General features: G+C 38.1%; 1 protein-coding gene across 1 annotated transcript in view; it reads left to right on the top strand.

Annotated features, from left to right (window-relative positions):
* Positions 1 to 15,525, top strand: part of LOC107572388 (protein kinase C alpha type-like) — a 132,858-nt gene that overhangs the window by 69,795 nt on the left and 47,538 nt on the right. Inside the window, exon 3 of the mRNA XM_016258828.1 lies at positions 15,380 to 15,462. Coding sequence (XP_016114314.1) covers positions 15,380 to 15,462 — 83 coding nt within the window. The remainder of the gene's footprint in view (positions 1 to 15,379; positions 15,463 to 15,525) is intronic.

The raw sequence follows: 15,525 nt of genomic DNA, 5'->3' as shown, positions 1-15,525 counted from the left end.
ACCTGCTGCCTATTTATACTCATGCGGCGATGAGCGGCAGCTGGATGCAATTATCGCATGCCAAAGTGCATTGGCTCGTTTAGTTTACACTCGAAGTAGATTGGTCTATCGAAGCGATATCCCAATTCGTCGGTCACGACGTGACTCGTAGTGACCGACTGAAAGGGAACATGTATTATATCTGATACTACAGAACTTTTTGGTTAGGTTAGGTTTTGTCATTAGATATCAAGTCAAAAAGAACTATATAACCATAAATAAATAAAAGCATATTTTAAAAAAATGGAACCCTACATGGAACCCTAATGCATCTATCGGGTCAAGGTGAACTGAATCTCCGTACATGGCTCCCCACCCCATTCTTTGAAAAACACAGCGGCTAGCAATTTCCCCCCCATTGTGATGTGACTCACTTATTCTCCTCTGGAATTATGTCCCAGAAACAGCACTGCCATTTACCATCAAATTACCCTCCAGAGTGTGTCTTCCTCTCATCTGTAGTGTCAGCACATGGTCATTACAGGCCCAGGAGGAGCTGTTCACTCAAGAGCAGTCACATCTATGTTTAGCCCTTCACACACTCTGAAACCACTCACTGGATTTCATTCACAACTCATCCTGAGCGCATGACACTCCTCTGTCTTATCCAGGCAGGTTTGTTCATGATGCAGTGCAAAATATGACAGTTGACATAGAAGAGATTGTTATTGCATTAAGGAAAATGAATCAAATTGCAGAATGTTAATGCAGCTCTTTTCCATACAGTGAAAATGTACAGGGATGGTTAAGCTCCAAAAAGCACTACAAAATAGTTAATAAGATGTGCATTATAGGTAACACTTTATTTTGATGGTCCACTTTAGCTATAAGAAACTTTACAACTACATGTCATCTATCAGTCAGTAGAGTATCAGTAGATTGTCTGCTTAAAGGAATAGTTCACCCAAAAATTAAAATGTGCGTCTTTGAAGAAAAAAAAAAGAATATCAAGGAGCACAAAATTAATACCCATGGCTCCTGATGATATATTGAGGTCTTATGAAGAGAAACAATAGGTCTGTGAAGAACATTACAACATTATTATGTAATCCATAGCCTCAGGCAAATGGTCCAGTTCACAAACTAATCATTCTTTTTTTTTTGGTGAATTATGGCGCTTTTCCACTGCGTGGTATGACTCGGCTCGGCACGGCTCAGTACGGCACGACACGGTTCAGCTCGGCACGGTTTGCGTTTCCACTGCAGTTCAGTACCGCTTTAGAGTGGGCGGGATTATTCACATGTCGTTATAGTTGCGCCGCTTCTACTACCACGACTCCTAAAAAATTCTTTTTCATTCCGCGTCGCCCTATCAAGCTCTCGCTGGATCCGCTCCTCTGCTATCAATGAGAGGAACGTCTGTTCTTCCGCAACAGACAACAAAACCTTTTGGTTGTTAAAAAAGGTGTGCTCAGTTCAAAACAGTTGCGTTCTAACCTTCGCTGGCTGTGCTGATTTAAATCTAGCGGTTCTGTTGTGTTTGTGCCGCAAGTTCAGCAGTGACGATTCTCTCCGGCCAATCCGTGATCAGCAGAGTTTACACGTCACGTTTTGGTAACGGTACAGTTCACTTGGAACCCCAACCGAGGTGGTACTAAAAAAAAGTACCAGGTACTGTACCCAGTGGAAAACCCCCAAAAAGTGAACCGTACTGAGCCGTACCGTGCCGTACCATGCAGTGGAAAAGCGCTATTAGTTGAACCAGTTCACCAAACTGGACTGAACTGTCTGAATCAGTTCTTGGCTTGAGCAACACATATCAGTTAATCAATCAAAACTCACTTTCTGATGTGCCTGACAGTCACTCCGACTTGAATTTAGCCAAATATGATCCTATGATGTTGGTTTTTGCCCATTCATTCAGTGCTCCAGTTCCTCCAACAGTCACTGAACTGAGGAAACGGTTCGACTCGGACTGAAGTGCCGGTGATGCGTGCATGCGTTACAGTTCGTAAGGCCATGAAAATCCTGGAAAAGTCATGGAATTTTAAAATGGCAATTCCCAGACCTGGAAAAGTTTTGGAAAAATTGATAACCCCAGAAAGTTTTGGAAAAGTCATAGAAATTAATTTCACAAATATCTGCTATAGAATATATATTTTAATCAGGCTGGTGTGGGATCACGCATATATCACCTAGTTTTACTCATTCCCACAGGTTTCACGTTTATATGCGGGAAATTCCCGCAAACATTTATTTAATATAGCATGTAGGTTAGATGTAAATAAATCCACATAGAATACCAGATCAAATCAGTCATATAAAAACAGCATGAGCGATTCAGAGGTACCTCGTCTCTTTCACCCTCTCAAAATGGCTTACATCAGCGCATCTCGCCTGCACTACAAGAGAAGTGCTGCATGCTGTGATACGAGATTTTTCCTCACGTTTTGGGACAGTTGACAGAATTGTCACCCACCTAATCGGAATCGTCACAAAACTGTATCATTTGCACATCTTTTAAAAAAAAACGTTTTAAACCATTTGGTACTCGCACACTCCACAACGGTTTTCTGTGCGCTCACCATCACATCCAAAGCATGTGGATATAAAGCCACCTCACAAACACCTCATGAGTACTAAATGGAGTTATTTTTCACAGCTTATTGCGCGTAATGCACACAAAATTGTCAAAATACACGTCCTGGCGAGTATCCTCATAAACACAGTCGGTTTTGTCTTAAGTGAATGCCAGCAGTTCAGAAAGAAAACCGTGTATCATTATATAGAAACCATGCAGTCTTAAAGGGACAGCAACCTAATAAAGCTGTGCTGTCTGTCATTAATGTTAATCAAACAACAAAACACACACACAAAAAAGATCAATCACTGCTCTTAACTAAATAACTTTTGTAACGTTAATTTTAAGGACTAATGTGTTTATAATTTACACTTTATTTTTAGACCTAAATGGTTTCCTACATGAAATTCAGGTCCTGAATTCAGTGGATAATATTGGTTAAATAAATTATAATATTAAGTGATGTGATATGTTCTCTGCATGGAGTAACGTCTGGCACAGTCGCATCTTGTACTTATTATTAGAACAAATAGAAGGCAAATAGGTAGCATTAATAGTCATTAATTTTAGTAAGCATATGCAATGATAAATTTGAACATAGCAGACATTGGCTATCATTATATACATTGTCAGATCGATATCTTCCACACTGTCACTATTTACTGTAAACTTCAAAATCCACTCCAAACTATGATTCAGAAAGACACGTCTCATGGATACTAACATGCTGGAGGCAGATACACAGAGATCTGAATGATCTTCTTGGTTGCCTTGAGAAAGTCAGTGGCAAATTCACCCACACATGCAGTGGGACACTCACTCACACGCTCACGCACACACACAAACAGAAAGGCCAGCACTGTGAGTAAATGAACAGAGGCTGAGGCTCCACAGAGACAGGGTAAAAGTGTCTTTGCTGACATCACATGCATCATTTCCTGCTGAGCAGCAAACTTCTGTGGGCTTCGTTGCATTGTTCCTGCCGGGGTTATTTGCCACCCTTCACAGACCTGTCATGTTTCCGGTTTGCTTGCCTTGATGCTGTGATACAGTTTTTAAAGTTTCTGAAATGATTGATGTACTAACCTAGTGAAGCCTACTGTATTGAGCTACACTACCTACCTAGAGAGGATTTTAGTCACCATAAGCACTCCCAAAACAAAGCCAGTTTAAAAGTATGCAATCACAGAATGCAGAATACACAAGAACAAAAGGTGAAGAATTCAAGATGGTACAGAGTCAAGTCAAGTCACATTTATTTGTATAGCGCTTTTTACAATACATATTGCTTAATGCAGCTTCACAGTAAAACAGGAAAATAACAGTGTTAATGTTTAAAAAGTCTTCAGTTATGGAAACAAATTCAGTGTCAGTCGTAAAGCAGCTCTACAGAAGACAATAGTGTTATTATTCAGCTCAATTTAGTTCGATGTTAATTAAATTTCAGTAACAGTGTCAATGTTGCAACGTTCATCACTTATGAAACAAACTCAATTCAACTAGCAGCTCTATAGAAGACAAATGTGTCATTATTCAGCTCAATTAAGTTCAGTATTGATTCATTTTAGTTGAAAGAAAGTGAGAGTGCAGGAAAATGTTGATTATACATTTCAATACTGAGTGTCAGTAAGAAATATCCCAGTGCTTTGTTGCATTAGAACCCTTGTGAAAATGACCTATACAAGAACACTTTTTTAAAAAGAGTACTTACTACAGGAATTAATGTCAGTCATGAAGTGTACTGTCTTTAACGGGACTTAAAAATTGACTTTAATTAATATAACATTATATTATCTGCAAGTACAGTTGTGTATGTACTTTTAAAATTTGAGACACTCTACAAGTGCACATTTAAAAGAATATAAAGGGCAAAAAAATAAATAAAAACATTTTTCACCCAGTATTTTGTCGTGTGTTTTTTGTACTCAGACTATTGAGTTGTTAGCATAGCAACACACCAAAGTATAACTCTTTTTGAATCAGCTTTGAGTCTTGGGCCAGAAATGTACTACTTTACACAATTATGCAAATATATCTGCAAGCGCATGACCAAATGCATTGCAGGTGTACTGTTTTGTTTTATTTTTAACATGCTTTCTTGTGTTATTGTAGAGGTAACAAACCAGCAGTGATATTGTTCAAATGTATTTTTTACTCTGGAGGTGATTATTATTATGTGATTATTATTATATCATGTGCAGTAGTTAGTAATATTGACCAGTTGACACTAACTTTAAATAACTTAATCAGCAAAACTATTATTCTGCAATGACAATACAGTAGCTAACTGTTCCCTAATGCTTTACACAGCGCTATAGCACCCCTTGTAGTAACTAGTGGTCGACCGATATATCGCCAAGGCCGATATATCGGCCGATATTTGGCATTTTTTTTAAATATCGCCATCGGTAAAAAAAGGATTTCCTTTCCTTTTTTATTTATATAGCAATTTTTACTAGTGGTCGACCGATATATCGGCCGATATTTGGCATTTTTCAAATATCGGCATCGGCCGATAAGTTTTAATCATTATAATACTTTCTCGTTTGCCGTCAGCATTCAGCAAATACGCATTTATATCATTTAAACAAATTTTTGAATGACTAATGAACATTTAATTTCACAAACCTTGCAAACTTAGTCGGATCCAGTTGTGAGATCTTGTGAAATGCAAACTGAATGCTGACAGGAGGAGAGTTCAGCTTGACTGGAGACGTGCGATCGACAAACTTTAAACTAAGTTAGTGATTTCAAATTATGCTGCGCTTTATGCATTTGCCCACTGTCATATTCATGTAATTTTTATTTTATGCTGTATGTAAAATGAGTGTTACCTTGACTGTATTTGAGAAAAAGAAAAAAAAAGATCCCACAGATTAAATACAACACAGCAATAATATACACAATGGCCTGAAGAAAATGGGTGTTCATTCAAAGAAGGTTTTCCTATGAATTAATTAGTAGAACAGTCCATTTCTCCTGTGCATTTGTACCCCTTGTTTCTGGAGAAAGCAGAATGAGAGCCGGCTCGCATTCCACAAGGTTGTAAATGTATCGGGTTACCATGAAACCAGGGTCTTGTTCGGCGTCCTGGGGTGTTACAAAGTATTTGTGAAATCTAGCTAACAAAATATATATTGTGTGTTGGAGTGGTCCAGACGCTACAGCTGTCAAAAAACCCATATCGGTCGACCACTAGTAGTAACGCTAGAAAATGTGTTACGTAATTGCGTCATTACGATATGAATTACAGTCTGACATTCTGAGACACAATGTTGCACGAAATGGAGCTTAGAAGTGTTATGTTCACATACTAGTGTAAAGTATGTTCTTAAATGTCACACTTTACTTCTGTTTGTTTGGTTTGGTTTCTTTGCTGAGAAAAAAAAAACACCTTAAATCAGCCTAAGCTGGACTGCTGTTCTTAACTGGTCTTCTATGTGGTTTAGGTTAATGTCAACTGATCAAACTGGGAGACCCTATAGACCAGCTTAACCCAATAGACCAGCAAACCATCCTCAGTTTATTTATTTAAAAAAAACACAGCGTTTCAGGTTATATCAGGCCTTGTGTGTGTGTATCATCTGTATAACACTATCTCTCTGATAGCTTTCACTGCTTATTTTAGCTCAGGCGTGGCGTCTCTTTCCGTCTCATGCTAAATAATCTCTGTTCAGAACAAAGGAGATCTGCAACCCGGCGTTAAAGAGTCCGCTCGCATTATAGGCGCACTGGTAACCTGTCAGTCTGTTGCCATGACGGTGTAGTTACACGGGGATAGAGTAACTGCAGGATGTGTAAACAACAGAGCGTGTCAGTTTCTCACTGCCAGACTATAACAGGATTGTTCTTCTGCCCCATGAAAGTTTGAGGAGAATTTGACACACAGAAATGGAGTAGGACTTATGTGCCTGTTGTTGTCAGACAGCCTGTGAGATGTGTGCATGTGTGTTGTATGAGAGAAAAAAAGTAACCTATAGCCTTTGTGTGTGTGTGTGTGTGTGTGTTCAGTTAAGTGTAGTGTACTTATCATGTGGCTGCATATACAATAATGGCTGAATATCACAGCCACCCTCCCTCTACTTTTCTCTCATGCTTTGTTCCAGATCTCATTGAGCTGCATTTTTAGATATCATAAGTATTCCCACCCTGAAGGTTATTCCAAAAAGTAGACAGCAAAATTGGAAAAAGTCAGAAATGATATAGGTGACACACTGTCTTGATATCATTCTGATAATAATGAAATTATTAAAGAAAACTGTATTAATTAAGATTTACTGCTTATTCATATTTTAACTATTTTAGTCCACCAAATCAAAGTTGTGGTGTGACAGGACAGGGAATTATATCGTAAAGAGGATTTATTTATTTTGCATTCCAGGCATAAGGAAAATACATTATACCAATATTATTATTGTTATTAAATTTTTATTTAACATGGACATCACCGTTACATTGGACAAACCATATGCACTTGCTTAAGTGTTTTACCACACATGCTAATTTTCAACACCAGTCCACGGGAGGCTTTTCAGAAAGCAAAAAAAAAATCTAAGTAAATTAATAAAATAAAACCAATAACAATACTAATAATAACAATAACAATGTTAACAATAAAAGTAATAATAACAATACTAATAAAGAAAAAGGGAATATGCTAGTAATATGTGTGCTAATAAGCAACTAGATAGTAGCAGGAATTGGTTTTTAAAATAAACTGTTACCTTTCTTTCTTTTAAATGTCTCAGTGTTGGTCTTCCTCACCTTTATACTCAGGCTTCTATTGTCATTATTAGTAACAGATATGACATTAATAATTTGTGTGTATGTATGTAGATTGTGTAAGCTCATTAAAAGTAAACTGACGGTTTTAGAGTGAGCGAGATTAACTCTGGCTCTGACTGAATTGAGCAAGTGATAGATAGATATTGTTGCTGTGTGCTGTAAGCTGCTTTGTGTAATAGGTCTGTCTATCTTTTACCTGGTTGAGTGGAGAAAGCAAAGCTTGTACTGATTAATTAGAAGACACCTGATGAAGCACCATCTGCCAACTGGCAGCCTCTCTAAATTTATCCTGGATTTCCATTCCAGTTATTGGCTGGTTTATGCTTAATGCCGGTCTAACTGGTGTCCAATCAACTCTTAAGAACTCTTCCATTCAATATTTACACAACAATCTTGGTAAAGAATCTATACTGTCTAATCATCACAGCAGGATTTGCCTGGAATCTTGCACCACTTTTCTCAATGGGAGTCCTCTGCACATCTTCTCAGAGTGGCGAGGTTATTGTCAATGTAATGTAATTTTCTAGTTCGTTCCGCTGTTTTTAACTTTATTACTTGAACTTGCTAACATAATGCTGAATATTATCTTCCACCTAAAAGTAACTGCCATGAAAGCTACATCCTGCTTGGAGCTTTGCTGCAACACTAACAGTTTTTATATACTGTATCACTTAGGGTGATATATATTCAAGCATAATCTCTTTTAAATTGGCTAACTGCATTGCATGAGCACTTCAGCTCACAAAAGCATGCTGCAAGTGGTGGCCCTTCCTTCAACAATACAATCTAAAGGAAAGATTTGCATCGTTTGACTGGCACATGTCTGCAAGGATATTCAGGATCCTGATACAGACCGCCAACTTCTAGGTTGCACTTTATTTTACAGTACGTGTACTTATGTGTATTTACAATGTACTTACCAAAGAAAGTTTTAGGTAACCATATGGGTTATGGTTAGGTTTGGGGTAGGGTTCAGTGTAAGTACCTAGTTACTGCTAGTTATTACTATAGTCTAGTTAAGACTGTAAAATAAAGTGTTACCGATATCTACCATCTGTTTTATACTGAGAAAGTGCAGAAACCTAGTGCTTGTAATACTTGTGCTTGCTATTTGTCTTGACATGAATGCTTATATGTCAACCTCATGGAATAAGAGAAGTGCCTGAATTGTTGTTGGTCTATTCACATTGGAAGCAAATGTGCGTTAAAAGCTGTTGTTTTTGATTCATTCTCTTCCAAATTTCACTCTTAGGTTCACTGTCTTGCTCTTAGCTAGGTGTACATCTCATCTAGTTCACCTCATCCCCTGAGCAGTATTCATTTCAAAGCTGATAATGATTATCCTTGTTGGCGCAGCCACCTTTGCTTGGCAGAGACATGCAGTCTAATAGAAGCAAAATCCTGGCATCTCTGGTGTACAGAGATCTTGTCTCACGTGTAGGTGGAATAATATTACACCAAAACCAGATATTTAAAACCTAAGGGGCATTCCCCTGAAGGGAACAAAATGGCCCAAAGGAGGCCTGTTCCAGAAAGCTAATGATGTTCTTGCAACTATTTAAAGGGCAAAGTGCAGATAATTTGTCCTCCACCATTTTATATAAACAGAAGTAAGGGCTCCAGACTTCTCCAGCACTTACTTTGATGGTTTGCTGAAAGTTTAGGCTTTTGTTTAGTCAAAGGCTTTCACACAGGATTGTTGAGGCATTCATAGCTCAGACAAAGTGCCCTCTAACTCTGCCCGGGATCATTTGGTGTGTCATGACTTCACCTGGTGTCTTGTTTAAGTTTATTCCCGTTGAGCAAATCTGTGCAGCTGCCAGCTGGGCTGGGTCCCAGTGTTAGGACCTTCATGCTACAGCGTCCATTGCGGCACATTCAGTGTTGCTGACACTTCAGCTGTTGTGAATCCAACAAACATTTTGCATTAGCACTTAAGTAAGAACACTTCGGTTTGTAGGAAATGGGACCCTTTGTGCTGCTGGTCTAATTTATTTGGAAGGTTGGGCCAGACGACCAACTCTCTGCCAGAGGCATGTTTAATAAGACAGTTATGAGAGTATGAGGGTGCTATTCCAGAAGTCTGTATCTCATTGTTTTCCCTTAGAGACAGACTTGTTGCCAGAGTACACAGAGTGAGGGGGCATGTATGGGTCCTCCTCATGGCCCCTTCAGTTGAAAGACTAAAGATCGCTGACGCGCTCGGTGAACAGATGTTGTTCTTAATAACTGGACTGTTCCCAAGATACTAACCACCAAATACTAATAAGCTCTCATAAGCTACAACCACGCTTTCTATCTCTCTCTCTCTCTCTCTCTCTCTCTCTCTGTGTGGTTTATCACACACTGCATGATTCTGGATAAATTGAGAATCACAATTTTTTTGTTTCAAATAGAGATCATGATTCTCCCACTATTCTGAACTAAACAAAATAGCATGTAATTTACTAGAAGCTGTGACAAAATATTAATTGCTGCAGTCTATTTAAAAATGTTAAATTAATTTGAATGAATTATTTAAAAAAAAAAGGTTTGAATGAATGATTCAGTGACTCCCTCATAAATACTTCACTTGTTTCATTACTGGATGAATCAGTGGTTTTGAACAAATCTCTCCAATGAATGATTCAATGACAAACACATTTTTAACAGTCACATGTCGCCACCTAGTGGTGAAACAATGTAATCGACACAAGCGCCGATTACTGTCACAAGGTGATTTGCTCTATTTTGATTGCTACCATAGACATCAGTATTTATATCAAAACTATACACTTTTATCTCAGTACTTCTGTGATAATATTGTAAGATTGTAAGACAGAAATAATACTGTGTGATTGAAAACACTGTGAAGCTGTTTCATACCTAACATGATAACTGCTGTGTCAGTGGCAGCGCGACCGCATATTTGAACGGTATGACTTTGTCGAATCGTTGGCATTTAGAAATAAGATCAAAGATTGCCATCTTTGAATGATTAACCATGCAGCTCTACACACTGACTCTAGAATTGCAGAAAGTGATAGATAACACATCTGAATTATACTCAAGTATCTTCAGCTTCTGAGCTTCCACAGCTTCACTTCTCCGCATACTGTACACCCACACAGATACGGTTTGTCCTTGTGTGTTCTATAAGAGGGAGATGATTACAATGCACCTGTCCGACATCTCTATCCCTTAGTGACACAAATGCAGCTGCATGCGTGCTGTGAAGAGGACTGATTCACACCTGCTCATATCTGCTGAGCTCCACATTTCTGTAAATGTGACATCTGGAATGCAGGACGGATGAATTCCCCATGTGGTCTTGACAACAAACTCAATGGTCTCCTGCTTTTGTTTGCATCCTCATCCTCAAGATGGTATTTGAATGATACCATGACCTACTGATGGTTTCTAGCATGTTTTTGGAGAAGTGGCCTGTTGGAGAATATTATATTATGCTTACATGATGCTGATGGATAACTGGAAAGAGTTTCCACCAAAGCAATTTGAGGGGGTGTCTGAATTTCAACAGCATCCACAATGTTAAAACCCTTCCATATTTATTTTATCAAAGTTAAAATGTATTTTATTACAATGTTAGTAAATAAACAAGATAATCACAGTGCCACTAAATTAAGACCCAACCCTGAGTCTTCCAAAAGATGTCTCGGTGATTGTCTTCCTGTGTGTGGACACTGTCAGTGGAGTGTTAGGAAGAGGAAGCTGGGTGGGTGGCTGTGTTTTGGAGGATGCAAGTTGATGGCGGTAATGAACTCATGGGGAAATGAGTGAAACACACAGCAGGACGCAAACTGTGCTGTCTCAAATAAACACACTTTTGCCACTCAATCAATCAGTGTTGTCTCCCCATGATACTGTGTCTTAGTGGCTTCAGCAGGTTATACCTGCATGTGATCACCACCTTTATATATTTATATAGTGCTTTATACAATACAGATTGTGTCAAAGCAGCTTCTCAGTGTCGAACAGGAAAATAGTTTGTCAATAATGCAAGAGGACAATAACAAAAAGAAAATTTTTCTGGTAAAGTCAGTTCATTGTTGATTCAATGATGTCATCATCCAGTTCAGCTCTCTTCCAATAGTGTCTGTGCAATCAAGCCGACAATATTGCCAAAATTAAGCCTCCCCAACTAAGCAAGCCAAAGGCAACAGTGTCAAGGAAACAAAACTCCATCTGTGACAGAAATGGAGAAAAAACTTTGGGAGAAACCAGGCTCAGTCGGTGGGCCAGTTCTCCTCTGGCCAGACAAAACCAGCATGGTGTGGTTTAATTCCAGGCTGCAACACAGGTCATATTCTGCAGAGGACTTGTCTGGTTCGTGGTCTTGTCCCGATGGCCATCTAGTTGACAAGGTCTTCACAGAGGATCTGTCTCTGGGGCGTATCTAGTTGACATGGTCTTCGCTGACATTCAGGGCTGTAGAGGTCATCTCTAGGTGCTGATCCACCATCTGGTCTGGATACGGACTGGATCTGGGTGGCTACAGTGACCATCTGATCTGGATACGTACTGGATCCGTACGGCTACGGTGACCTTGGAATAAGAATGAGAGAGACTAATATTAGCATAGGTGCCATTCTTCTTACGATGTAATGAGTAGATCGGGTGTTATGGGAAGTGTTCCAGGGTCTGGTTGACCTAATTAATGCAGCCTAGCAATCCTTTAACAGATTTGAATTATAGAGATGTGATCATGTGTTATGTGTATGCCTGGATAAAGAGGTGGGTATTTAATCTAGATTTAAACTGACAGAGTGTGTCTGCCTCCCGAACAACGCTAGGTAGATGGCCCGATATAATGCGATATGAGCTCACTCAAGTATTGAGGACCTAAACCATTCAGGGCTTTATAATTAATTGGTAAGATTTTAAAATGTATTTAATCTTCAATAGTGAGCCAATGCAGAGTGGACAGAACTGGGATAATATGGTCATACTTCCTAGTTCTAGTAAGAACTCTAGCTGCTGCATTTTTGGACCAGCTGGAGTTTGTTTATTAAGAGAGCATATGTCTTTATTTATTTAGATATATTTTTAAGATGGAAAAATGTGGCTTTACAAATACTAGAAACATGGTTTTCAAAGGTAAGATTACTATCAAATAGCACACCTAGGTTCCTAACTGATGACGAAGAATTGACAGAGCAGCCATCAAGTGTTAGACAGTGATCTAGGTTATTACATGTGGAGGTTTTTGTTCCAATAATTAACACCTCTGTTTTTTTTCAGAATTTAGCAGTAGGAAATTACTAGTCATCCATGTATTTTTATATCAACTATGCATTCCATTAGTTTTTTGAATTGGTATGTATCATCGGGCCATGAAGAAACATGGAGCTGAGTGTCATCAGAATAACAGTGAAAGCTAACACCATGTTTCCTGATGATATCTCCCAAGGATAACATGTAAGGCATGAAAAGCAGTGGTCCTAGTACTGAGACTTGTGGTACTCCATACTGTATTGTGATCGATATGATACCTCTTAATTCACTTCTATGAACTGATGATGGTTCGATAAGTAAGATTTGAACCATGCCAATGCAATTTCACTAATGCCATCATCATTTTGTAGTTCACTCAAAATAATGTTGTGGTCAATAGTGGATAGATCCAGTAGCAATAATAGAGAAATACAACCACGATAGGGATAATAAGAGCAGGTAATTTGTATCTCTGATGAAAACATCTGACTGTGGACAACAGATCTGTTCCAAACCCTAGTGATGGTCCTACATAGTCAGTATTTTTAGGCATCATAGGCATACTTCTGACATGAACATTGGTTCAGAAGGTAGAAAGCAACATTATCCAGTCTTCTAGGATTCTTTCTTTTCACCTAAATTGAACACAGAACTTGAAGATGGCTGCATTGCTACAGCCTAAGTCAGGGGTTCTCAACTCTGGCTCTCAAGATCCGCTTTCCTGCAGAATTTAGCTCCAACCTTGATCAAACTCACCTGCCTGTAACTTTCTAGTGATCCTAAAGACCTTGATTAGCTATCTTGATTACCTTCCGAGAAGGCAATTTGAGAATGCAACTTATATGTGTATTCAATGCTGAAAGTAACAAATAGTTTAATCCAATTAAAACTGACTAGCTATTTGTGTAAATTGTGTGTTCTGTTTATTTTTGTTCATCAGCCTATTTTCTCATCAGCTTAGCAACATGCTAATGTCATATTCTATTGAAATTAGCGATGGGAAGATCGGATCATTTTACTGACACCCTCGTTCGATCATGTTCATCAAAATGAGCTAATCTTTTTCCAAGTAATTTCTAAAGTTTGAAACAAGGATTATGTTGCCAGCCAAAACAGTGCGATCCCATTGCTTCTCAAATGCAAGTGATCATTGCATGTATTGTATGTGTGTGTGTGTTCCATGTTTTCCTGTGCAAAATCTGACTGTGTCATTCACAATGCATTCATGCATTTGTCTCATCATTGTCTCATACTCATAGTTAGTATGTGGTATGTTTTCATATTGTCCGATCACTTTATTGATTAATATGTGTCTCATCAATTATTTAGTCTGTCATGTCAGGATGATGAAACTAGATGAGACGCCACACTCGACACTATAAATCTAAATGACTGTATCCCAATATAAATTGAAGGGTGGTGTTTGTATGGAGCTGTTGACAGGGGCTGGATGAATTGGAATCATTCCTAGCTCTATGCTGCTTATGGGAGACATTTGTGCCGATAATGTAGCTGATGCTGGTGACATTTAAACAGATCTCCACTCTCAGCTGTGTTTAATACAACAGATCAGCACAACAGAACCTTCCAGCAACCTGTGAGGCCTTTTACTATTGCAATATTTATATTTCCACTTTGCTGTTTATTTCATGAGATATATCATTCAACAAGTTTTAATCAGGGCAGGCACTAACATTCATTTTGTTTCTTACAATATTGCATTGATATTTAATATCTTGATATTTAAAATATGAATGCATGCATATACTTTTCTACCTTTCAATTACTGAAAAACAAAATTGACAATCATAAGGAATTAAAATGTAATTTAGAGCTATAATAATTGTGAGCTATTTATGATAATGTGATGCATCACAGTGTATTGAATTCAATTGTGCCATATGATTGCTTTTCTTTGATGCACAGCATTGTAAGTTAGTACTGAAACAAAACCACTATTGATTAAAAAAATGGCTCAGGTACAGAACCCTTGGAATTGATTTTCCCAAAGCAGCAGTAGGCTACATCATACAGATTGATGTGGAAATTGTTTGATTTTGGAAAGCGTTTGCTCAATGGAGCACTTCTACAAATACGATGCAGCATTTGTGTCTCCTTCAGGACTCTCAGATCAATGTTTCATCTGAAAGAGAGTCAGAATGAATATGGCTGTAAATCCATTATTAAACTGTAAAGGATGCTTTTAAGATGTGTGTATGTGTTTATGAATTGCTGATAAGGAGAGTGAGCCGCTGACTGCCGTAGCAATTTACAGATCTATCAGAATAGATATTACATAACCATCCATTCTCCAAACCGCTTGTCCTATAGGGTTGTGGGACATATAACCATAATACAATAAGTAATTATTGTATGTTTGTACATATATATTTGGGAGGAGTCACAATGATCATCTAGTTTCACAATGATCATCAGATTAGGGCTGATCTTTGTTTTGTTTTATTTTATTTTATTATATTTCATTTTATTTTACTCATTGTTTGACTGAATAATAACTTGGATATATAAAGCAATGTTAACTTCGTTCAGAAATGTTTGAATGCTTTGGTTTATTTTAATCTATATATATCTATTAATATTTTAATAATGGAGTGTGTTAATTAATGAATAATGCAACTGGTATCTAGAATCACAGAATTTGCAATGGTAATATTTTTGATCAATATAAATTTGATGTCATGCCAATAGCACATCACAAATGACATTTTTGCTATATATATTGGTTTGATATTTGATTTGAATAGTAAAACAAATGTGTTTATGTTTTTTGTCTAATTTCCCCTTTCTTCTCATCCACAGTGTGCTGTTTTGTGGTCCACAAAAGGTGCCATGAGTTTGTTACGTTCTCCTGTCCAGGAGCCGACAAGGGCCCTGACACAGATGTGAGTAAATGCTTGTACTTCTCTCTCTCTCTCTCTCTCTCTCTCTCACACACACACACACAC

This window comes from Sinocyclocheilus grahami, unplaced genomic scaffold (assembly GCF_001515645.1).
Source record: "Sinocyclocheilus grahami isolate Dianchi unplaced genomic scaffold, SAMN03320097.WGS_v1.1 scaffold1743.1, whole genome shotgun sequence".
In the NCBI taxonomy this organism is placed as follows: Eukaryota; Metazoa; Chordata; class Actinopteri; order Cypriniformes; family Cyprinidae; genus Sinocyclocheilus; species Sinocyclocheilus grahami.
The sequence above is the reverse complement of the archived record's forward strand: the minus strand, read 5'-3'. Positions and strand labels throughout refer to the sequence as shown.